At 33.6% G+C, this 27,460-nt stretch overlaps 1 protein-coding gene across 1 annotated transcript; it reads left to right on the top strand.

Annotated features, from left to right (window-relative positions):
- On the top strand, positions 1-25,335 carry LOC127847917 (tyrosine-protein kinase Fer-like). The gene is made up of 10 exons (XM_052380147.1): positions 1-148; positions 1,169-1,240; positions 2,218-2,400; positions 5,341-5,550; positions 7,798-7,974; positions 8,119-8,323; positions 8,574-8,718; positions 10,285-10,424; positions 23,578-23,700; positions 24,975-25,335. Exons 1-10 carry the CDS (start codon positions 65-67, stop codon positions 25,133-25,135), a joined length of 1,500 nt encoding a protein of 499 aa, XP_052236107.1. The 5' UTR covers positions 1-64; the 3' UTR covers positions 25,136-25,335.
- Positions 25,336-27,460: the final 2,125 nt, after the last annotated feature.

Here is a 27,460-nt window from a genome sequence, read left to right as displayed (position 1 = left end):
TGATGTCTAGTGGAAATTCGCTTAAACGAACCAAAATCCGTTTAATCAAGATTTTCCACTTATTATGGGATATTATATTAAGCACATTTTTTTCAATAACGTTGTTCTCGCTACAGTGCTCACGTGTTTGGGCTGTTCAGAATTACAGGTGAGTGTGGAATGCTCATTAGTCAGTTTGTTTTTAGCTCACCTGTCACAAAGTGACACGGTGAGCTTATGTGATCGTGTGATGTCCGGCGTCCGTTGTGCGTGCGTTCGTCAACAATTTGTTTGTGTAGACAGTAGAGGTCACAGTTTTTATCCAATCTTTATGAAATTTGGTCAGAATGTTTATCTTGATGAAATCTGGGTTGGGATTGTATTTGGGTCATCTGGGGTCAAAAAGTAGGTCACCAAGTTAAATAATAGGAAAACCTTGTGTAGACAATAGAGGTCACAGTTTTTATTAGATCTTATTGAAATATTGTCAGAATGTTTGTCTTGTTAAAATCTGGGTTGGTATCGAATTCGGGTCATCAAGGGTAAAAAAGTAGGTCACTAGGTCAAAGTTAAAAAAAAACTTGTGTAGACAGTAGAGGTCACAGTTTTCATCCAATCTTAATGAAATATGGTTAGAATGATTATCTTGATAATATCTGATTTTGGATCGTATATGTGTCATCTGGGGTCAAAAATTAGGTCACCGGGCCAATTCTAGTGAAACCTTGTGTAGATGAAAGAAGTCACAGTTTTTCATCACGTCTTAATGAAATTTTGTCAGAATGTATTAATTGATGAAATCTGGCTTGGGATTGTATATATGTATCATCTGAGGAAATTTGGCCCATGTGAATGCCATGATATAGCTAGCCATAGTCTGATAGAATTTAAGTTGATGTTGCAAGGTTAGTCAGGTGAGCTATTCAGGGCCATCATGGCCCTCTTGTTAGATTGTAAGATAGTTTATGCATAGGACAAGTATTTTGCTATTAGCGCTTCTTAAGGTACATTTGTAATTAACACATCAACATTACAAATAAAACTATTATAGCATGTTCAATGATATTTTATAAAATAATACACTTACTTTTCAATATATATATATATATATATATATATATATATATATATATATATATATATATATATATATATATATATATATATATATATATATAATATTATATAGGACAGGACAACACGGCTGACATACACTGTTACGCAAGAAGAGTCAAGGGAAGATGGAGAGATCCCGCTTATGGTACACAGTTTTGTAGTCACCCTTAAGGAATATCCGCTATTTTGTTCTAATTCAACATAAAAATAAGTATCATTTATTGTTTCCACTTGACATATATTTTTCTTCTTCTGATGAAGCTGAAGTTTTAATTTATATATATTTATTTTATACATTATAATTTTTTATAACGAAGATTATGCTTTTGTAGAACATAATGTGTGGTGAGTAGTCATGAAATAATTTTACGACAAATCTTCCTCAACCTCTACTGAAATGAGAGCTGTCAGTTACATAAGTACTTGCACTCTATACTAGTAGCCAAACTATCCTAGACAAAGAATTAGCAGATTAACTGATCTTGCTGATATAACTGTTTTATTGTTGAATAATACGAACATCCAATCAAAAAAAGAAATATAACTTTTATTCAAAGGTGTTGTATTGGTTATACGTGCGGTAAACTCATACGACCATCGGACAGTTAGTTTATATATGAAATATTTGATTAAATTGACTTGCTCACAGTTTGGCAAAATTACAGAACGAGTTAAATTTAAACACATGCAGTGATACAATTATTTTTGTTCGCAATATTTGACAATGTGTAATTGAAATTAAATCGAATTATCTTCTATTCCAATGTGTGTGTTTTTTTAATAAGAGGCTATGAAGCGTGGTATCTCCGCGTGTACAATTAAAGTTGGTGTGAGTGTGGGTTTCAGCATGTCTTTCAAATTAAATTGTTTGAAATTCAAAAGCTTCTCATTGACTTTTTAAGTACATGACTTTTATCATTTTATATTTAATGTTAGGTAGGTTTAAAGTATTGTACTAAATTGCGTTGGCAATAAGAAACTTGTATTAAATAAAAGACCAATGTATCGGCTTACACTGTTGATTCTTCATAAATATTATGGTTTAACTTTGAAACTGCTTTTAAATATTATACGAAATATTAATAATTGATAACAATATTTTTTTGCTCATTATCATTTTAGATAAATCGCGACAATGTGCATGCTGAACAGGATATCACTATTGACACTACCACTCTTGACCAGTTGAATGAGTATTTTACATCGAAAACTTTGCAGCGAACAACACATCAATCGAATCCAGTTCCAACAACATTGGCAAGCCCTTTACATAAGGAATCGAATGGAATCGACACTTCTGATGTAGTAAGTACATCAACTAATCCAACCTTCGCGCAGTATTTCACTAGTTCCGAGCAAACCTCCATCATATCCCTGCCGCCATTACACACCACGTTGCTTAAAATATTATTGTTTAAATGAATAAAAATCTTTGTTTATTCTTTAAATTTTCATATGAAAATCTTTTGTAAAAAGTAAAACTGTATACAACGGAATACCGATTTGCATAAAATAAGAAAAGTTACAAGCTTGATTTGGAAGGGGTTAACTTTTCAATGAAGTATACCTTTATTTAGCATGACGAGTTATTCACTGCCACCAATATAGCTTTAAACCAAGCATCCACATCATAAGCAACGATGTATCTTCAACTATCTTTCATCAAATTACTGATTACTTCTTAGTAAACGGAACTTACTAGTGTATAAAATAAGTAAATATTTCTTTAGATAACTATTAAACGGTATTTTGCACCGACGTACAACTGCCATTTTTAAGGGAAAGCATATGTTGTTCTATGCCATCTTTAAAGTCCATAGTACGATTAAACTGAAATAAGCAACAACTTTCTACCCAGTGGATATTTACAGAGTGAGGACACATTTATTCACAAATCGGAAAGAAAAACAAAATTGTTAATAACATCAGTGCTACTCTTTTTTTCATTTATTTCGATTCAACGAGTACATACGATCGTTTTACTTTTTCAGACATATAAAACGCTGATAAATAAAACACTATAACACAAGTTCAGAAGAAATAGTACCAGAAAATAAACAAAACTTAAGTTAGATTTAATTGAAAATAATTGTTAGCTCTAGAGAGGTAACCGTATTACAGTAACATAATTAATCAAAATAAACGAATATTTCGCGAAATATTTCTTAAATAAAGTTAACACACAAAACAAAGTTTCTTATAGAAATAGCCACAATGTCAACGCTAGATGCAATATGGTAACACAGATTTAACGAGATACAAATGCTCGGTGTGGCACAATATATTTCATGTTAATTTCGCGCAACGATATCTATTCGACACACGAAAACTAACTTGGTACATGTGTTGAATATATTGTCCCGCAAAAAATAGCATTTTGTATCTTGTTAAATCTATGTTACCAGACCACATCTATCGTTGAAATGTTGTCCATTGCTGTAGGGACATTAATTTTGTATGTGTTAACTTTAATTGGCGAAATATTGTACGAAATATTCGTTGATTTTGGGGATTTACGGGCTTTGGTTCGCAAGACATATGTACACTGCTGGGAAAACCCCATAAATCTGTGCAGAATTCGCTCATGCGACACATGGACACTACTTTGGTTCTGCAACAAATACGAGTTAACGTGTCGGTACCGAATTACACTTTTACGTTACAAATTCATTCAAGAAAACTAGATCTATATTTGATTTATGGTGCAATATCAAGATTGTTAACTGGTTTAAACTTTTAATCGGATCATCACAGCTCAATTGAGGCATTTATTAGGAATTATGATTTGTAAAACTATATTATGATGCTGTTGATATAATCCTTGCAAATGACTCATGGAATCAGAAAATTACACGATCAATACGGCCTCATCGACAGATACACATCGATAACCAGCCGTTTGTACAAAATGAAATTATTTGCAATAAGAATATGTCTAAACGCAGAAACTGTTGTCTATAAAAAGCATATCAAAAAGTAAATACAGCAATTATATGGGATTTTCAGCTTTTTCATAACATAAATAGTGAACATTTAGCGCTTATCGGCAATTATAAACAATGTTTAACATTTTTATCTGTATTGAAAGCAAACTCTTTACCTGCATTCAAAGCGAAATCATTGGCTTCAAAATTAATTGCTGAAAGGCACCAACTTTAGTATTTTAGTCGAAACAAGAAATTAACAAAAGGATGTAGTCACTTCGTTAAATAGCCTTTTTGTATCTATAAATTAAAGTTATGTAAGGCCGTTTAATAAGTTAATTATATTACAAAATCGGTAAATTTTCTTTCTTAATGATTCTTTGCGAAGACAGTGGATTTAAAACATAAACATTTAAACACTTTAATTATAAAGCGCAATACAATCCGACAGTGATGTTTATGATTTGCCCTCAATTTAACTGATGAAAATTAAGAGCACGTAAACAATTTACAATAAGAATGCAAAGTGATCGAAACAAAATCGGTATAAAGCTTATTTAGAGAGTAAAATCGATTTTTTTAACAACATATGGTTATTTTACTTTGATTCGACCAACAATTGAGTAGGATATCTCGCTTTTAAGAAGAAACAGTATATGTTTTACTCCTAGCTGTAAAAGACTTTCAGGCATCAATTTATATCAACCAGGTCTTATTTACTATTTTATGATTCTACGTCCTGATATCGTGTTAAAAAGAATTTAGCCGATACTTGTATGTATTTCATGTAATGTTGCCACAGAAAGTTGTATTTATTATGCTCTAAATGCACATTAAACAAATAAGAAATTCAGTCACAATTTAATAAAATATAAATTCAATTGTATTGCCTTTACATATGAATAACACTGCGATTAGGTGCATGTTAATTGCTTATGGCAAAATTAATCATGTTTAAGTGATATTGTTTCGTTTGTTTAATTGTATTTTTTCAACTATGCACATTTCCTTTAGTAGATTAATGCCGGGCTTTGAGTGAGCTTATGCGCGGCTTAAACCTCAAATACTTTGCATTGACCACTGAAACAGCTTAATCGTTTATTATCTTAAATGTCGTGTTTGTTCATGTGGTGAACAGGTAATAAATCACTTGTCTTAGATAAAAAAACAAGGGGATGTAAAAAATATTTCCCTCCTGATAATGTTTCTGGAAAATCATCGTTTCTAACTGTAGAGCAAACATGTGCAAATGGTACAAGAAATAAATAGTTTAACGCTCAACAGGAATATTCAAATGACTTAATATTAACATTTTGTTTAGTCTAGTTGTTCAGACAAGGAATTTAAAAGGCTATCGAAAGAAAATTGGTTTTTCGGTGTACTACCGCGTAAAGAAATCGAGCCTTTGCTAACCCAAGACGGTGACTTCCTTGTGCGGGGCAGTACCAATAACCCAACCGATTCGAAATACGTGCTGTCGGTGTTTTGGAAAGGACCTCCACCCCAACACATAAAAATAATTAAAAAAGAGGTATCAATAAATTTTATAAACCGCTTTTTGTAAGGAATAAATTATAAAAGAGGTCTTTAATTTATCGTTTTTTATATTTTATTTTATTGTATTACACGTTTTCAAAAGGTAATGTACTGTAATTGTATATAATTCATGATGAGATGACGCTATACAATACATTTTATCAGGGCAAACAGTTTAAATACAGCTAAAAGTAGTTAAATTTATATATAATCATGCGGTGATGAGCTTTTTGCGCTAAAAATTATCACAAGTTGATTATGTCGATAACGATTTTAATGAATTAATAAATATTGCTTTTGGTTGAGATTTATTGGTAGACTAAGAGTAAGAGTTATGATGCGAAGAGATATTTCATTTTGTTGTGGAGAAAGATTCAACACTTGAAATACATCTGTATAAAAGTCGAAATCAACATAAACGAATTAAAAATCTCCACGATAGCTCCTAGGTCTTGATAAAGCCCCAGTCCCATATGAGCACGGATAGACGAGGCATTTACGGATCCAACCGGATCAAGAACCGGGACGATCCGTGGTCTTTTTGAGCGTCGACGGTCTTCCAAAGACCATCACCCCGATGACAACACGGCATCCACACGGACCAAACCCGGCAGCAACACAACATCAACACGGCACCCACTCGGATTGTCCCGGATAGTCCCGGCAGAGATACGGACTAACACGGGCATCCATACGGGCAAAACCCGATCTGCGACGGACTGACAATAACTTGTAGGAAGCAGGTTGATTTTCGGTGATTCCATCATTAAGCAATGAAAGCTCAAAGTTGTAACCTCGTATACATATATAGAAACGTCGATATGTCTCCTAAAATGATGCTTATTGCCAAAGTGGGCCTTCCAGTTCTCATAAGATCACCATGAGCTGCATCCGCTACCAATGAATAACAGCACAAACAAGAAGAACCAAGCTCGAGGCCCAGATCAAGATTGCCATTACATTAACGTGTAGATCAACAACCATCAACACGACCCACAGAAACTGACGCCTAAAGAAAAAAGGAAGACGTCCCTTGTCCTTTCAGAGACTAATAAGGTCATCATGGCCGATTAGCTCAATGTTAACCCTATGTGGAAATGCATTGCTGCCTTATTCAACCCAAATTAAATTGTAGTCGGCGTCGAACAAGGCCATGAGGATTATGGAATGCTAATAGTTGTAGTACAAGGAAGCTACCACACCGAGTACAATGTACGGCGATGTGCTTCCTGTACAATACAACAAAATAGTAATGCAACTGATAAATGTCGCCGAACTGCTTGACGAAAGCCATACATTAGACAGTGGTAGCTGTCCCCGATGTTAGGTATCGCAATGTTTTTGCAAACATAATGCCAGCTGTCTGAACCATCCTGCAGTTTAACTTCTTTGGTTTGATTCTTTGTTCATATTTTGTCTTGAGTTCGCCCATCAGTCGTACGTAATCAACCAGATCTGGTCGTCTGGTGAGCCTTTGTTTGACCCATATGGTTCTTCTTTTCATTCTATTTGCTGGTTAAGACAAATATTTTTCGCGAATTTTCTATTTATCTGTCGTAGCTTCGCGTTTGCAATCAGGAGACTATATTTAACCTGAGCTTTTTGCAGTAGAAGCTGGCATATTATCAGCATCAGCTTGTCCTCAGTGGTCATCCATCGCCCATGTTGCTTCGTCGCTAGCACAGAAGACAACCGTACAAATGCCTACACAGCCCTTGATGGACAGGGTTTTGAAATGTGTTCCCGGACTGTCAAGGACGCACATGTACAACCAAGGCATAAAAACGGTTGTCCCTGGATCCTATACGGCTGTCCCCGGACCCCACACGGCAGCTACACGCACCATCCCATATGGTGCTATCATCCCGGATCGTCATGGATCAACACGGCAGTTTTGTACTTCCCAAAACTACCGTGTTTGCCTCCCGGAGCGCCAAGGACCTTCCCTGACGTCCCGTTATCTACAAGGATCGACGCGGAACTACACGTGTTGATCTGGCATTTGTATGGGACTGGGGCTCAATGTATGCATCAAGTGTCCGAAAAGAGAAAATTACTGAAGTTTGCTTAATTGTGGTTTCTTTTTTTTATTTACAGGGCCTTGTTTACCCGACTAACTGCTATACAATTTAAACTTCGATGTTTCCTTTGAATGTTCGAGCCACATATTGAAATGATAATAAATCAATGTATGTTCTTCGTATGCAAAATATTACTTGCCGTATTTTGTTTGCGTTTACAGAATGGCTGGTATTTTCAAGGAGACGTGTTTAAAACTATTATTGAGCTCGTGAACTATTATTTGAAGAACAAGAAACCAATCCAGGGTACATCTGGAGTCATCCTGTCAAACCCGATTCAGAGAGACTCTTGGCAACTGAGAAACTCCCATATTACACTGAGATCAAATATTGGCGATGTAAGAAAACAATCGATTCTACTCAATGCATAAGATTTCTGAAACATTTGATGGTACTGTATTACGGAAATCATGACAATCACCTTTGTTGTAGCCCCCTTCGCCGATCTGAATGCTTTAAAAAATACTTTGATATGTTTGCAGAATCAATTCTATGAAGTATTCTTGGGTGTATACAAGCGTTCAGTTGCTGTTAGGAAATGCAAAGATACATCATCAGCTGAACAGCGAAAGGTTTTTCTAGAAAATGGACTGAAATTAAAACAGTTTGACCACCCAAACGTCGTTAAGTTCTTGGGGATTGTAGCCCAGCGAGAGCCTGTGATGATTATAATGGAATACATGTCTGGTACATATGTAGTCATTTTAAATGGGTTTTGTCATAACTTTCTTAACGCTACTCAATTCGAATCGCAAGTTTTATCTTACTTTATTCCCCTTCCATTCGGATCGACAATACATGTATATTAATATTGTGAGCATTAAATAAAGTCATAAATACTTTTTTCAGCGTATTTGGAGATATTATGTATCATAAAAATTATGTTATTTTTAAACTTATTTTATAATTTTTATTATAAATTGGCTGTCAAATTTAGGCGGATCGTTGTTGAAATACCTGAACGAAAACGGTCAGAAGCAGTCTCGGTTGCTGGCAGCAATCATGTGTCTGGATGCTGCGAGCGGCATGGCATATCTTTCAGAGAAGGGTTATATATACAGGTGGGAAACCGATCATGTTGTGTTCAATGAATATTGATTATTATTAATGTTTAATGATTTTTAAATATCGGGCTGTTTTTGCAATTATGGGTTGATTGATATATTGGTGATATTATAAATGATTTTTGATAGTCGAAAGTAAAAAAGCGTTTAATAATGTTGATGCACATAATGATTATAGTATTGACGACAGTCGAAGTAAGATGAAGATTAAATTCATTTTTATGGAATAAGCTAAAATGTATGTGAATTCTCCGCGAATTCAAGTGTGTTCCTTTCCTGATTATTTCGTTAAGAAAAAAAGTTGTTATGTCAGAAATTCTTCTTTACATGTCTTTGCAGAATATCTGACATTCGTTAGATGTAAAAAAAAGTCCTCAAAAAAACCCTAACTCATGTTAACAAAAAAATAATGCTGATTAAAAACCACAAACATGTTATTTTGAAATCATGATATTATTTCAGATGTGAACAGAAAAATGTCAATTTTATTACTTATATTTTGGTATTCTACGATTATTGTAATTCGACAATTCTGCAATAAGACGTTCGTCCGAAGTTATTACAACTTACCAAAAGCATCCAGGCAAGTTATCTTGCATAAACCAACATGATCACGTATTGTTCAGTTATTCTGTCTAATGGTAAAACGTATTATTTGATTGAAAATAAAAAAATAATTAAATGACAAGTGCGTTGAATATATAGAAATGATAGGACAATGAACACTTTTAAAATAACGAACAAATATTACCCAATATCTTCAAAAACAAATTCAGTGTTTATACAACTTTAATGCATGAAACTTCCCTATAAAATTAAGTTTACAAGGAAATGCCTATTTTAATTGGGTTTTAATTGTGTTACAAGTGAAGTGAAATGAATAGTAGGTGGGTACGAACAAACTTGTTATTAGTAAAATTAAGTGATAACAGTAAATTAAATTGCCCACTTTGTTAGATTTAATTGCTTATTCCAATGTCATTTTACGTTTTGCATTAAATTTCAGGTACACGTATGAATAGAGCAAATTAGCTTATGAACCTGGTAGCCGTCGTAACTCTGACACTTGGCTACTACTTTTTTCCTTAGCGCCAGCTTAGCTATGCGTTCAATATATCTTTTTCATCTGTGTGATCATAAGTGGAGTTTGTGTAAATCCTGTATCAAATTATGAGAGATTTTAATGTCATTTTCCTCCTTGATATTTTTGCAAATTTCTCACCACTGTAGACCACTAAAAGTAACATATACTGATGTTTGCATTTGTCGTGGCCGTTCGATAAACATACGTAAAAAGGTTGAACTTCATTTCCTGAGACTCTAAGTAATATTCAATACATTCAATGAGCGAACAACTGTATCGCCTTCAGCGCTTTGATTTCAGACCGGAAAATATCTCGTCGTTGATGCGAATAGCTGTACGATACGGCAATACATATGTGTTTTAGTACTTAAAAGCACAAATGTATCAGTAGAAAGTCTATTTACTTCAATTTTATATGATATTTAAAAAGAAACATAGCAGATGATTGTTATACTTATTGCTCGTATAAGTATATTGAATACGGATTCTCCATCTGTCAGGGAGCTATCAGCGAAGAAGTGTCTGGTTTGGTACAATGGGGTCGTGAAGATCTCTCCTTTTGTTACGAATGGAGAGGATGGAGAATACAAAATGCCTTTTGAGCACATGAAGTGGACTGCACCAGAGGCCGCCAAAAATGGTAATTGATTCTATATACATGTATATGTATACTGTATGTTGCATTTATGTGTGGTTAGATTCATTAGAACTTTAAATAAAGAAGAACTTGTCAGAAGTCTTGTAAGTCTAAAACTTATGCTGATGTTGTCACTGACCTTTTGCTGGATGTGTCTACCCCCATTAAGTAATTGTAGTTAATATAAATAAACGCTTAAGTTAAAATTATTTGCTGATAATTTTGTATTCAAATTGAGAACTAGACGTAATACAACTGCTAGCAACATAAATAAGCAATTTTATAATTGATAACTGTTATTTTAATGCCGATCAAGATGAGCTTCTTCTTTCATTCTATATATCAACAACTGAATCGATTAGAAAGCAGTTTATTGTATCAAAATCAGTTTTATGCAATCTGTATTTTACTTCACGTTTATAGGGTTTTTAAGAACGCTTTGTTCGCTGCTCTTCTTCTGCCCTTCTAAACCGAGAAGACTTAAATTTGATCTAACCATTACTAATTTCAGACGATGACGCGTTAATAAACACAAAACAAAGCGCTAAAAACTATGAGTTATTTTTTACATATGTTCAGGCCGTTTGGACAATAAGTTACCATTAAATAATGTTATGAAAATAATACCTATGACAATTAAATCAAGACCATTGGACTCGCACGCAAATGGGAGGATCAACACAGTCCTTTATAACCAATACATCAAACATGGCTTTCAGCTTAGAAAAGCAAAGACCCGCTGACAATTACAAACATTTGGATTTAAGTTACAATTCGTTTTTTAAGACCCATACGCTCGATTGTAAAATGGTTATGCATATGTTCAAGATGCCTATACCACGTGACATTGTATGCTATGTGTGGGACATTCTAATACAATTAAACAAAGAGGAGTGCTCGATCATAATGAAAATACACCCATACGTGAAGTATCTTGCGCGGACATTACGTTTTGTTTTCAAAAACTGCAACCGCGCATTTACATTTGACAAGCTATGTGTGGTATATTTTTCTGTTGTCGCCAATAAATGTAATAATATTGCATTACATATTGTGAAACTGTGGAGCGGAACCTATAATTTGTACAATAGAAACACAGCAATAAGCTTGTTTTTAGAAACCTTAAATCTTGATTATTTTTGTTAAAGCCTCTATAAAGGTGAAGATATGTAATTATTTACAGATTTTTAAATATTTAATTCATATTTTATTTATAAAGGTTATCAAAAAACAATATATATATCCTATTGGACATAATAATAAAAAAATGAGTAATACAACTTGTTTTGAGCTCAAAATAAAGTGTCCTCCAAGTCAATTGTGTTTACAAACAATCAGTTTATTTACATCGCTGTTTACTCGCGAAAGAGAAAGTGAAAGTGACTCAGGTCACCAAAAATATAACGATGACTTAAAGTTTTCCGGTATCACTCACAAAGTAGGTCTCTTCTAAATGGTTAAAACGTTTGTAGTGATCTAATAAGTTACTTTCTGCTGGTAAAAAGTTGTTAAAATAGAATTAACATTGAATTTTCTTTCGGCTATTTTTAGCATATGTCAACGCTCTGAGGCTACACATCACGTTAGTTGCAAAAATGTAAACATTTCTTCCAATTATGAAACGGGTTTATCTTCCATAATTCTTGACAACGTTGTACCTAAGCTGTGTTATTAGAAGTTTTTATGCAAGAGTAACTGAAATCCGGTAAAAATTAGACCAGTTGATATGCATAATAATTGGATTTGTGACCTTTATAGAGCCTTTAAGAATAGTACAATGCTATGTGTGGGACACGAAATTATACTGCTATGTGTGATATGCAAATTCAAATAGTTAAAGTTATACTATTTAAATCATCTGTTATTGGTAAGCAAAACAACTTGTCATATGCTCAAATTATGTCACGTTGATACAATATTTTTAACATGATGTTAATTTATATTCTTGTTTTATGTAATAACAAAAATGATATTTATTCTTACATACCAAAAAACGCAAAATGCTTCAGCATACAGTCCTGTCGGAAATGACCCTTGCTACCTACCAAACTTAATATATTTTGTCTGCACATCAATGGAATTATGATTATGCGATCATATTCATTCGAATGTAAACGGCCCCTCTGGAAAGTAATCAAAGTACTGAATGCATCCTAGTTTTTCTCTATTATATATACATGTTTTACATCGTGTAAAAACTCGTCACTGTGAAATGATGAAACATCTTTGACATGTACTCACCAGGTTTTGGTTCTACCCGCAGACGTTTTTTAATCGTCATGAGCGGGTTATTTATTATATCTGTCAATTTATATGCATGCACACGTATGATTCAGAATTAAAACGCTCCATTCTTCGCTTCATCGATATATGATGTTTTATCTATTTTCTAATATTTATTCGATAAGTGTTTATTTAGCCGGATTTTTTTCGAAAAAATCTCGGCTTATAGATTGATGTTGTCGGGCGGGCGGGGGAGGGGGGGGCGGGCGGGCGGGCGGGGTGGCGGCGTGCTCGAAAATGTTAAAGTTCTTATTTCATGGTATAACTTTGGTATGCTTGGACCTAGAGTCTTCAAACTTGACATGAAGGTTGGCCAGGATTAACAGATGACCACTGGTCATTTCAAGGTCATTCATTTGAAGGTCAAGGTCACTGTGACCTTCAATATAAAAAATGTTAAAGTTCTTATAACTTTGGTATGCTTGGACCTAGAGTCTTGAAACTTGACATGAAGGTTGGCCATAACTAGTTAGTAACCACTGGTCATTTCAAGGTCATTCATTTGAAGGTCAAGGTCACTGTGACCTTGAATGTAAAAATGTTAAAGTTCTTATTTCATGGTATAACTTTGGTATGCTTGGACCTAGAGTCTTCAAACTTGACATGAAGGTTGGCCAGGATTAACAGATGACCACTGGTCATTTCAAGGTCATTCATTTGAAGGTGAAGGTCACTGTGACCTTCAATATAAAAATGTTAAAGTTGTTATAACTTTGGTATGCTTGGACCTAGAGTCTTGAAACTTGACATGAAGGTTGGCCAGAACTAGTAAGTAACCACTGGACATTTCAAGGTCATTCATTTGAAGGTCAAGGTCACTGTGACCTTGAATGTAAAAATGTTAAAGTTGTTATAACTTTGGTATGCTTGGACCTAGAGTCTTGAAACTTGACATGAAGGTTGGCCAGAACTAGTAAGTAACCACTGGACATTTCAAGGTCATTCATTTGAAGGTCAAGGTCACTGTGACCTTGAATGTAAAAATGTTAAAGTTTTTATTTCATGTTATAACTTTGGTATGCTTGTACCTAGAGTCTTCAAACTTGAAATAAAGATTGGCCAGTACTAGAAGATGACCACTGGTCATTTCAATGTCATTCATTTGAAGGTCAAGGTCACTGTGACCTTAAATGTTAAAATGTTAAAATTGTTATAACTTTGGTATGCTTGGACATAGAGTCTTCAAACTTGACATGAAGGTTTGCAAGCACACTTAGATGACCACTGGTCATTTCAAGGTCATTCATTCTAAGGTCAAGGTCACTGTGACCTTGAATGTAAAAATGTTAAAGTTCTTATAACTTTGGTAGGTAAAAATGTTAAAGTTCTTATTCCATGTTATAACTTTGGTATGCTTGTACCTAGAGTCTTCAAACTTGACATAAAGGTTGGCCAGTACCAGAAGATCACCACTGCTCATTTCAATGTCATTCATTTGAAGGTCAAGGTCACTGTGACCTTCAATGTTAAAATGTTAAAATTGTTATAACTTTGGTATGCTTGGACCTAGAATCTCAAACTTGACGTAAAGGTTTGCAAGCACACTTAGATGACCACTGGTCATTTCAAGGTCATTCATTTCAATGTCATTCATTTGAAGGTCAAGGTCACTGTGAACTTAAATGTTAAAATGTTAAAATTGTTGTAACTTTGGTATGCTTGGACCTAGAATCTCAAACTTGACGTAAAGGTTTGCAAGCACACTTAGATGACCACTGGTATTATTTCATCTAAGTTTATTTTCTTACATTTGATAATGAAATTGATGGAAACTTCAAACAATATCTTACTAATTTGCTAATAAAAAAATTGAGATCAAACTTTCCTAATTGTCAATTCAAGTTCATATTTGTGACCTTAAATGTTATTGTTGTTCATGTATATGCATGCATTCAAAACATAACACAAGGTTTGCTCATGCCTTGAAAAGTACTTACATTTCATTTTGACCTTTGAACAATATTTCAGTAATTTAAGTATTGCATTGACAAAAACACGAAAGGTACTTTCCTGTCATTTAAATCAAAAATCCGGCTTCAATGCGGTCATCTCCGACCGCGGAACTCTTGTTTTTGGCAATAAATTACATAAAATGTATCTATAAACATTTAAAAGGACGTCTGTTAAGAATTCAGGTTAATATTTTTACCGAGTATATGCTGTAATCATTGTTTTAATTATTATAATGATTTGCATTCATAATCGAATACCATAATCCTGATATTTTTATGCCCCCGGATCGAATGATCGGGAAATATTGTTTTTGGCCTGTCTGTCTGTCTGTCATTCTGTCTGTCATTCTGTGCCAAAACTTTAACCTTGGTTAAAGTCAAGGTTAAAGTTTTGCAATAACTTTTGCAATATTGAAGATAGCAACTTGATATTTGACATGCATGTGTATCTCATGGAGCTGCACATTTTGAGTGGTGAAAGGTCAAGGTCATCCTTCAAGGTGAACGGTCAAATATATGGATTCAAAGCGGCGTCAAAACTTTAACCTTGGTCATAACTTTTGCAATATTGAACATAGCAACTTAATATTTGGCATGCATGCGTAGTTCATGGAGCTGCACATTTTGAGTGGTGAAAGGTCAAGGTCCTCTTTCAAGGTCAAAGGTCAAAATTATGGCTTCATAGTGGCGTAATAGGTGGCATTGTGTTTCTGACAAACACATCTCTTGTTAACAACTATTTTATACAGGAGCATTATTTTCAAGTTCAAAACTATGAAAAACCTGGATTAAAACAAAATTAAATAATATAAGCAATATAATTTTTTTTATTACATTGAATAATTTACAAGAATTTTAATCATGTTCTTTTAACGGTCAATATCTTGATTTTGGATTGTCCGAACTTCGATCTCAGAAGAGCCACCCAAAACTCCACACTGCAAATGTTTTCACTTTGTTCCGGGTGTATTAATTTCAATGTATGCAGAGCTGCTGTAACAAAGAAAAGCCATGACATTGGAATTGAAAAGAGCTATAAAAAACATTTTTGAAGGCTTTGCATTGCACACTCAATTGTTATTCTTTAATGTTTTCGGAAAGTACTATACAGGTATATCGATATGTTGAGAGTTGTATCCCACACATAGCATTTTCATTTTGTGGCCCACACATAGCAATTACGCATAAGTTACAATGAAATAAAAAATAAGGCGTTTTCTAGCAAATAAACTTATTGTGGTGTTTCTCTGCTAAGAATTACTATTTCCGCCGTATGTTTCGATTAACAAACAGCACTATCATGAACTATATTAACGATTAAGTTAAAAGATACCACACTTAGCATGTCAATTTATGTTGAATTCAAGTGCGCGGTTTCAGTTTTTGCAAAAATTGCTTTACTGATAAACCAGAAACTTTTTAATGCACATCAATATCGATTATGACCGGGCACTAGTCTTTGTTTGGTGCAAATATATTACATGTATATTTGTTATAGAGAAAACGTGGAAAAATGTTACCTGAAGCCACGAAGTGTTTACATTAGATTTTCCCACACATAGCATACACAATCACGTGGTACAGGCACCTTGTGCTGGTGGTAACTAACCGATTATTGTAATTAAGCTGTATGAAACTATTGTTAAGATTCTTGTTGGTTAGCGATTCGTTATGAACGTCGTTACTCCGAACGTATACAAGACTCCTGAAAAGCGAATAATAATAACGCAGGGAGCCGCCACGTAAAAAAGTCAGTTTTTTTTTCAAAATAGTGGCGTTTCGAATTCTGTCGTTCAAGGTAAGAAATTTACTAATTTTGTATTAAGGAAATATAATCAGCGAGTTATAATTTCGTTGGGTTGATTTTTTCAGGGATTCTTCATATTCCCAATCACGACTGCTTTTATAAGCCTTGAAAAATGTGGTAAATTATTAATGTTATGAGGATGACAAATAAGGATCCTAAACAAGACGTTCAATACATGTGTTTGTCGACACGAGAATTCAATTATCTGTGTTATCTTTGTTATCTAAGCATATTGAAAGGAGTGAAACTAACTTTTCATAGATGTAAAACATTATTCAAAAGATGCAAGTGACATGAACGAATAAACACATTGGTTAAACAATTGATGCAACGATCCTCTCCCGCACACAACAGTTTAAAGTGTCATTCTTTGTTGATAAAATTATTTGTCTATACACCAGCGATCTATCTATATAGGATTTACTATAAAATATACTTAAAAATTGCTTTACTTGTATCAACATTTATGAAGTCGATGCCATTTTGTCGAAACGTTTACTTCAAATTTACCGCACCTATAGTAAACAATGAAACTCCAGAAACTATATCAGGAGAGATTTTTTAAAAGTAAAAACAGACATGCCTACACGTGACAGGCGAATCGAATACAGCGCATTTCTGTTTTTTGATACTGTGCTGTTTACGTTATGTCCACTTGCCATCTTTAAATAAAGACCATAATATTAAAAATCTCGTCACAATGTAGTCGTGTGTTCAAACTCTCATTTGATCTAACAACTTATTCGACACATTCTGGCATTCTAAATGTGGTAGCGCGCTCGCTTTGTTTATAAGACATCACGGTTCAAACCTCAGGGCTTATTCATAATAACCATTCCGTTTTATCTTCGTTTTGCTTGTCCAAGACATTACTCGAAATCTATCCGAGTTTTCTACATAAAACGTCATAGTTTAATAGATTGTTTTCGAAAAAATGCAGTATACAACAGCAATAACTATTAAAGCAATAATTGCTTGCTTATTTCCCTTTGTTGCCTTATACTCAACTTCTGTCTGCGGCTTTACTCGTGTTGACACATTCACACAATTTCCTTCTAAATGTTACTAATACATCGGAAATAACAAATGCCTTCTACTAGCAGTCGTGCATTGGGGATGTGGGATGTTCAGATTATTTTAGGCGGTTTTGACAGTATTATACGCATATCGCAGCGTCAGTGTTGACTTGCTCAAACTTTTCCTGTTTAAGCAGGTTCACCAGTTTAAAGTCACAATCACGCTCAATAATATCGAATATTTCGTTAAATAAAGCTAACCCATAAACAAATCAATGTTCCTTTTAGCAAAATGCAAAATTTCAACGTTAGATGTTGTCTGGTCGAATTGATTTAACGAGATACAAAATGCTCGTTTTTATTAGCTCATCTATTTTTTGAAAAAAAATTATGAGCTATTGTCATCACCTTGGCGTCGGCGTCGGCGTCGGCGTTGGCGTTGGCGTTGGCGTTGGCGTCGGCGTCCGGTTAAGTTTTGCGTTTAGGTCCACTTTTCTCAGAAAGTATCAATGCTATTGCATTCAAACTTGGTACACTTACTTACTATCATGAGGGGACTGGGCAGGCAAAGTTAGATAACTCTGGCGTGCATTTTGACAGAATTATGTGCCCTTTTTATACTTAAAAAATTGAAAATTTTGGTTAAGTTTTGCGTTTAGTTCCACTTTTCTCAGTAAGTATCAATGCTATTGCATTCAAACTTGGTACACTTACTTACTATCATGAGGGGACTGGGCAGGCAAATTTAGATAACTCTGGCATGCATTTTGACAGAATTATGTGCCCTTTTTATACTTAGAAAATTGACAATTTTGGTTAAGTTTTGTGTTTAGGTCCATTTTATTCCTTAAGCATTAAAGCTATTGCTTTCATACTTGCAACACTTACTAACTATCATAAGGGGACTGTGCAGGCAAAGTAATGTAACTCTGACTGGCATTTTGACAGAATTATGTGCCCTTTTTATACTTAGAAAATTAAAAATTTGATTAAGTTTTGTGTTTAGGTCCACTTTATTCCTACAGTATCAAAGCTATTGCTTTCATACTTGCAAGATTTATGAACTATCATAAGGGGACCGTGCAGGCAAAGTTATGTAACTCTGACTGGCATTTGAACGGAATTATGGGCCCTTTATACTTAGAAAATTGAAAATTTGGTTAAGATTCATGTTTTGGTCCACTTTACCCCTAAAGTATCATAGATATTGCTTTCATACTTGGAACACTCACAAACTATCATAAGGGTACAGTAAAAGGACAAGTTGCATAACTCTGGTTGTCATTGTTACGGAATTATGGCCCTTTTTTGACTTAGTAACTTTTAATATATGGTTAAATTTTGTGTTTCGATCCACTTAACTTCTTAAGTATCAAGGCTATTGCTTTCAAACTTCAAATACTTACATGCTATCATGAGGTTACTGTACCTGGCAACTTTAATTTTACTTTGACCTTTGAATGACCTTGACTCTCAAGGTCAAATTATTAAATTTTGCTAAAATTGCCATAACTTCTTTATTTATGATTAGATTTGATTGATACTTTGATGAAACTACTCTTACCTGACATACCACAATAGACTCCACCCAAACCATCCCCCGTGCCCTCCCCTCCCCCCCTCCCCCCTCCCCCCCCCCCTATTTTTTTTTTTTTTTTTTTTTTTTTTTTTTAAGATCATCTCACAAATGACCACCAAACCCTCACACTATACCCCCACCCCACCCCCCCCCCCCCCACCCCACCCCCCCCCCAATGTTTTTTTTTTTTTTTTTTTTTTTTTTTTTTTTTAAGATCATCTCACAAATTACCACCACACCCTCACACTATACCCCCCCCCCATTTTTTTTTAAAAAATGGTTATGTTTGAAATACCGTCCAACCATCGCACCCAAACCCCCCCCCCCCCATCGCCCCCCCAACCCCCCCCCCCCCCTGATTTTTTTTTTTTTTTTTTTTTTTTCGCTTTTTGGGAAGATAATGTAATAAATGTCCACAACCCCACACTATACACCCCTCTTCACTCCACTCCTCCCTCCTTTGTGATTGAAAATGAGAGTCCCTTCACCTTTAAAAAGAAAATAGATGAGCGGTCTGCACCCGCAAGGCGGTGCTCTTGTTTTTTTTTTTTGTGGCCACAAATAATTCCATTTATATCTCCCGTGAAATATCCGAACATTTACGGGCGAACACGAGATTGGATACGATAAACGTCGGAAGCATGACGTAGCTCTCATGAATAATCATTCTGTGAACTCAAAATGAATTCTGGGTAACTGGAACTTAGCGAATGCGAAAATGGCTTGTATAAATCAAGCAAATGAACGCAACCCGAATGAATCCGATCCTGACTCAAAAGCGAAAGTAGATTACATCTTGGAACGATATTTAGATGCTTAAAACTTGCCGAATGCTTGCAATATAACCTTTTTACATAAATGTTACTTGTTTTTAGGGTCTTCCTATTTTAATTAACCATCGAATGGTACTACTTGTTGTCGAATGTTTTTGTATAGCATAATACAGTAGCCGTATGTATTGGTGAGCGTGATAGTGACTTTAAGGTGCTCATGTTTACGCTTTTTATTAATAACTGCATGTTTTAATCAAAGTTAAGGGTTTAATTCTCTGTAAGAACTATTTCAAGACGAAGTCCCATACAAGTTATGAGGGATGTTCAATAATCCAACCACAAGAGCCTCGGATGTAAAGCCCTGCAATATTCCAAAAGAGCTAGCCGACCCGTATCTTGATAGCGACCATGATACTTTTCTGTCTATTGTATATTAAGTGGATAACAAAACACTTGAATGATACCCACATCTTACAACAAGATTAAAATCTTGTGAGATGCATCGAAACATCGGCCAGAAGCACATACAATAACACAGGCTTCAGAATTAATAATTATTTACCTATCAATGTATTCCGTAAAAACGAGATATTTCAAGAATTGTGGAAGACCTCGGGCACAGCTTATTAAACAAGATATTTGTTAACCTACCAGTTCCGATAAATGTAAAGTGTATCACTAGTCGGCAGCCACTATTATGTTATTGACTATTAAAACATTTATACAAATAAAGAATATAGAACCGTATTGTATTCATAACAAGAAGTAATTCTTAAGAAGTAATTCTTGTTCGAACTTCACGTGTTATTGAAATGTCCTGCTAAGTATCGCGTGATAAATTAAAATATATTTTAATATGTAAACAAACTATTGTCACTGCCCATAGACCTTTGACATAAGAACTGAACTCGCCATGTTACTGCAATGGTCTCATGTAACTTATCCAAACATGCACAAATAAATCCGAATACATACATATTAAACAATGGATACATGCGAGTTGTGCTTATGAAATTAACTAGGGCTATTTCAATGTGGTCGAACTATTTATTAATCGAAGCACTGCGCAAAAAAGAATTCAGGCACATATACAAGTCCAGTATCAGACAGTCCCCATATTTGAAAAAGAAAGTTTCGCAGTATTCCTATGTTTGAAATTCATTATTTAAACAATCTGAATATGGATTTTCTTTTTAGGAATTATTCGCAAGTGTAATGGTCTTTTATTGTATTTATGTATTTTATTATTATCATCTGGATTTTTATTGAAGAATGGATGTGACAAGTATATGCATATGTGATTTGTGAACATGTTCAGCCATGCGTGGACCTTAATTTCATGTACAATGGTTGACCAATTTTATATATTAATCACATTCTAAACTATATTTAATGATATATATATATATTAATATTCATATCGATGACAGGCTGTGCATGAATCTTTATATTTTCGACTCCATCAACTATTTAGTGTAGGCATATGTATATGAAACAAGAGCGATACTACATAATAATGACAGACTCAATTCAACACATTTTTAATATGAGCACATTTATATATAATTGTGTTAATATGATATACTCGTTCATAATGTGTCTGTTATTATGAGATTTATAGACTCTAATTATATGATCGTAATTTACATTGAATGAGATTTTAATTAGTAGACTATTATGATTAATAAGAAATAAATAAAACTTGAAAACATCCTGAGTATTTTTCGATGGAATATTGTCCTGAAATATGTAATTAATGTGTTTATGGTTTATGGAAGCACCATAGTAAAGTGCAGAAAATGGTTAATGAAAAACAAGTTAATTAATTTAATCAACATTATGCAGGGCAGAAGATTATGTGCTTGATTAAAAATTGTTATTTGCTTGCAGTATCATTCTGCTTAAACTGAAAACTGAAATGTTTACCATATTATTGTAAGTATCAACTTTATAATGCTTTTAAAAGTGATGAATTATCAATTTAGTTTTTCTCATTTCTCAACAACAGAAACGGACACAATACCATCCATTGAACTGTAATGTATCATTTGTAGTCTTAATAAAGTTCCATTTATATATTCACAGCATGAGTTTAAATCTATGTATTTAAGCTTGGTTGTATTGAAAGCCTTACACTTGTTAAGACGATCTCGGGGTTATCCAACGGTAGAACTTGCACTGGCACTTTTTAAGCAAGAAATTTTTAAGAGTGTCAGATTAGACCAAGGGCCTCCACATTGCTTGGAGGACACCATTCCCACTATGCCTCCAATACTTGTATAAAGAAATTGTTTGGCATGAATTTTGTATTAGATATTTCATCAAAATATATGTTCTGATCAACAAATTATACGTGCATGCCACGCATTGTAAGTATACACGCACATGACTCGATTTTCTGTTTTAAGAAAACCATATTAATGATTAAGGATTCTCCATATTTGTAACATGTATCTGACTGAATGATGTTTGCTTTATGTCTTTACTGCTCTGTGTTAAAATATTACAAATGAATTATTTTAAATATTTGTGTTTATAATACAAAAAGTTACAAGTGTTCACTTCATTTGGAAATGTTTTATATTTCTGACACGTATGTCGCTAAGACAGACAACCGTAATTAATTCAAGTTTGTGATTCACATATTGTGGACTCCAAAACTCTAAACACATGCATGCAGCACATACATTGTAAGCAATATAATAGTATTTAATGCCAATTACCTTTGCTGGGTAATACCTGCTGCAGTAAATATGATGCAGTTTCAGATTTTAAAAAGCCATGCCAAAGAAACACCTCTGTTTACATCTCACGTCATGCATATATAACTTGTTGAACAAACAAATTGTTTCAGTGACATTTAAGGAGTTTGGCTTGTGCAAGATTATTATTGACATTTTATGCACATTAATTAGAAACCGCACATCAATATATGCAATAATTTTTTACAGTAGAAAAGTAGAGATTATTCCGTTGCAGACTTCTAAGCAATTGGCAGTATTTAAATTTTGCGTCTTAGTACCCGTAAAGAAATGATAATCACAAGTGTGACTGTTGCATGATTAATTAAACACTTTAGTTTTTGGGATCTTCAACACATCTTAGACTTCAATCAAACAATTGTAATGATACGACTTCGAGTATCATCAAAATCACATGTTGTAACTTTGCGAACAGACTTACACACAGTCTGGAACCTCTTTTATGAATTTAAGTTTTAACATTGCCTTAAAATCATTTGTTTTAAAAAAGGCATCATCAAAGCACATTAAAGGTGACAAAAGAGTCTTCAACCTTCTTAATATTGCAAATTTGTACTAGACATTTACATTTTAAATTTAATTCTATATTCTAACTTTCCAAATGGTCATCTTCTTTGAGACTAACTTTATTCAGATAACTTACGAAATTTGTCAGAAAAAAATCTAACCTCCCCGCAAATTATTTCTAGGCTCGGAACAACTCGTCTGGTTCACTAGGTCTGTACATGAAATGACGAGTATTATCTCAAAAGTTTTCTTGTTCATAAGTTAAACAGGGTGACGTGACATGTAAACGCTGTGTTTAAATGAATACATATTATATACTAAACATATTTTATATTTATTGCCATGCTTGCAGTTATTGAAGACAAGTTTGAAATACAAATTGCTCATACTACAAAACTGCTGTTTAATTTATAAACATAGTTAAAGTTTCCGTCGTGTCCTCGGTCTCCTTATAAAGTGTTAACCCTGTATTTTTAGGGACTTTCACCCCAATGAGTGATGTGTGGAGTTTTGGTGTATTGATGTGGGAAATACTATCCAATGGTTCAGAGCCATATCTTGGATATACGGATGCCCAAACACTGAAGAAAGTTGAAGAAGGTACATGTATTTATCTTCGGTCAACTATTTTCTAAAGATATGTAATGATTTCAAAACCAAATTGCTAATACTGTTAAATATTGAAATCATAAAGGCCATGGTTGCAATTGTTATGCTTTCCAATATGTGCGTATCGTTTCCGTAAATAAACAACATACTTATGTAAAACTTAAGATGGACCTTCGGTGTATAAATATCTTAGCAATTCACTCACATCAGAATATTCGTTAGGAATATTTTCGAGATTAAAGTTTAGGTATGAACAAGAAAAAAAACATTTTCCGTCTTTCTGATTGTATTATAAAGCACATTTGGTTAGCGTGTGGCTATGATTATTAATTAGTGAAAACTTCATTTTGAATGATAAATAATCAAATTATAAGGTCACAATATACCAAAAGATTTCCTACACAAATTCAATGTAAAAGCAATAACTTTAATGAAAAATAAAGTCAAACTTTTGCGCATAAAGACCCTCATAACCATACCTTTTCTCGAAGAGCATTCCAAGCCGAATTGATTTAAGCAATAAAAAAATAGATCACGCGGTATGTAAGAAAGAACTCGTCACGAATCAAAAGTCACTGTTTTACGGCCATCTATTTACCGGCTTCTATCCAGTTCATGAGGGTTTCCCGCCATCTGTCAAAGTCTTATGTAGTCTCCAATCTTCAGATAAAAGAGTTAATTTCTAGTAAACAACAATGTTTTCCCTGCCACATGCACACAGAAATATACTAAAATAAAGTCATGGCAAGTGACCCTACAGAGAACCGTGTCTTCAAATAAATGATGTTCATGTTTTTAGAGAGTATAGCATTGCACTCCAAAAAGATTTAGTATATTGTAACCTATAACGAAAAATCAACTTTTCTGAAAACAAAAATCACTATCAAATATATATAACAAGGTATTCAACGCAAAATGACCTGAAAACGGGATGCATCGCTTTAAGCAGCCATGACTGCATTAATGGTGCAGCGATTTCTATGAACTTATTCAACGCAGAAATAAATATCCTTTCTGGAAATGTACATATTTTGTTATATTTTTATAAATGCTGGGTCAAATTTTAAGAAATAACACGAAACATAATTCGCAATAAACATGTTTTATGTTTTTCCCCCAATATTTCGTGACAGAAAGTAAAAGATGGTCGTTTCGCCTACCTGTTTTAACGTCCTTTTATTGTGTTTCCCTATTTTCAGTTAAAATACGCTTAGATAAGAATTAGATCGATAAACTGTTCATGTATTTATCTGTCCGATTTTTAGGTTACCGAATGCCGGCACCCCAGAACACACCGGATAGTATCTACCAGCTAATGCTTAAATGTTGGGAAAAAACACCTTCCAGCAGAATAACCTTCCAAGAAATGCAAAACAGGCTAGTAACATTAATAAACAACCCTCCTAGTCGGGAAAAATGGAGTTAAATGTGTGGAGAAGCTCATAAATTGAAAACACCAAACAAACGTTTAAATACAACTTAAATATAAACATACCAAATTTTGAACTTGAACCATACGTATATAATACTAGAAAGTAAAAATTGAACCTGTCTTGGTGACAATTATCTTTAAATAGATTAAGAATATAAAGTGGTAAATTATTTAAACCCCAGCATACACATATTGAGCAAATGGCATGCGGTGTCTGTAATCTTCTGCAATTTAAGTAATATATACCCTTTATATTCTTAATATGTAAACATATGACAGAAACAGTCCAAATAGGCAAAACGTTATAGAACTCGTGTCTTTCAATAATGAATCTTTGAAACAAAAACTGACTTTGTCTACGAAGCTTTTTTAATTCGATCAATATTCAATTTTTGTCGTATATTTATTTATGTAGTCAACTATTATTCTAAGCTCAAATTTATAAATTCCTGATTTTTAAGTGTACATGACATGTACATGCATTTAATTACGGATCGACTGTTTACGTTAAGTAATTTAAAAAATATGTACGTGTGCGTGCGTGCTTGTGTGCGTGTATGTGTAAATTGTAGTTATAGAAAAATAAGAATCATATGTGTTTGGTTGCGACCTTCACTGCTCTGCTGACGTTAAATGCTTTGTATCCGTATGATATAGCCATTGTCCTACTATAGAGATTTAAGTGAGCCTGAAATATATTATGACGTTGATGACATATAAATGTAATGTTTTCTCTAATAATCTCGTTTAGCGTACTAGGTGTTTTTTAAGCAAATACACACGTTTCAGTTTTTCTCTGTTATTAGAATCGAGCACGTTCAACCGTTATGTCATCTATTGTGGTTCATTTAAATTTTAATTTGTAAGAGTTTTTTTTGTTCAGCGTCTCCTGTATAATCAGTAATATTGCGTTATTTCTTACTTCTGCTTGAGGTTTTGTGTGACGAAAAAATGTTTCCATGTATGCACCAATTTCTTTAACATTAGTATTGTAATATGCAATATCTTTATGCAATATTGCTGCGTCATCCTTCATATCTTGAACATTTTCAGAAAGTATGTCATTTTTTTTAATTCGTCATAAAACAAGACAATGAAAGACACTAATGGTTGCTTATCACAATATTACGGAATTTGCGTTTGAAGACATTCGTATTTTTAGTGAATGCGTTTTCAGTGCATTTTACTTGATTATATTTTAAGTTAATTGGTTTTCAGTGCATTTTACTTGATAGTTATCGAATTTATTTGTATTTTTATTATACAACGCTGTCTTTTTTGCTTTGTTTATGAACTACGTTCCATGCTTTGCTCTAAGCAAACAATAGACGTGTATAATTAAAAAATAACAACATCTTATTATGTAGATTTAATAAGCGTGTCATGTAAAATAAAGTTTTATGTGTAATTCTTTGCATTTTGAATGCTTGTACACCATGCTTCGTCGCCGAGTACAAACTTTAAATAGCTACAAACTACCTAATGACAACGTGCCTTGAGAATTTCAGGTATTATAATCTTAACTGACATCATTTTTTGTCTTGAATATATATTAGAAAATAGTATCGATATGACTACCAAACATTACCGGTTTCAATCCCGGTGGAGACAATATATTTTTAACAACTCTACATTTGCTATTATAATATTTAAGAACCTTAAAGATATTGTTATATATATGTATATATGAACAGGTTTTTCTAATAATTTACCTGGTTACCTAGTTTGTGGATTACTTTATGGAGTGTAAGCGAGTTTGAAGTTGACGACGCATACCGCGCTACAGACGACGTCGGGTGATCACAACAGCTAACGTTAAACAATTCTTGAGCAGTTTGTGATCATTTCACTTTTGATATGTATAAAATAAAATGGTCATCTATGAGATTTTTTACTTTAAGTTGTATAATGTAATGCCTTGCAGTATCTCCTACTATGTTCATTGTTGTGTAGTTCAAAAGTAAAAAATTGTCATTTGTTAAATATTTTAATCACTCATCTATCACTCCTTCATCAGGTTTATACATATAGTTTAAGGACAGCACATAAAAACTGAGATGAAGATTTGGCATGTGTATTTAAAAGATCATTAACCAAAAGTATTTGCTAAAACTTACTGTCAATGTCCGAACTTCAATGAAGCTAGTCCAGCCGTTATCGTGCAATGAATCTTTTGATTATATTCATTTCCAAGTGACTTAACATTGTATAATCATAGTAATACGACTGCAAGTTACTTTAAGACACTATTTCATTGTTGTTGAATGTTCATATGTATTGTTATTTGTGTAAAATTCGCATTCCTAAAAGCGATTTTCA

This window comes from Dreissena polymorpha, chromosome 10 (assembly GCF_020536995.1).
Source record: "Dreissena polymorpha isolate Duluth1 chromosome 10, UMN_Dpol_1.0, whole genome shotgun sequence".
Lineage (NCBI taxonomy): Eukaryota > Metazoa > Mollusca > Bivalvia > Myida > Dreissenidae > Dreissena > Dreissena polymorpha.
The sequence above is the reverse complement of the archived record's forward strand: the minus strand, read 5'-3'. Positions and strand labels throughout refer to the sequence as shown.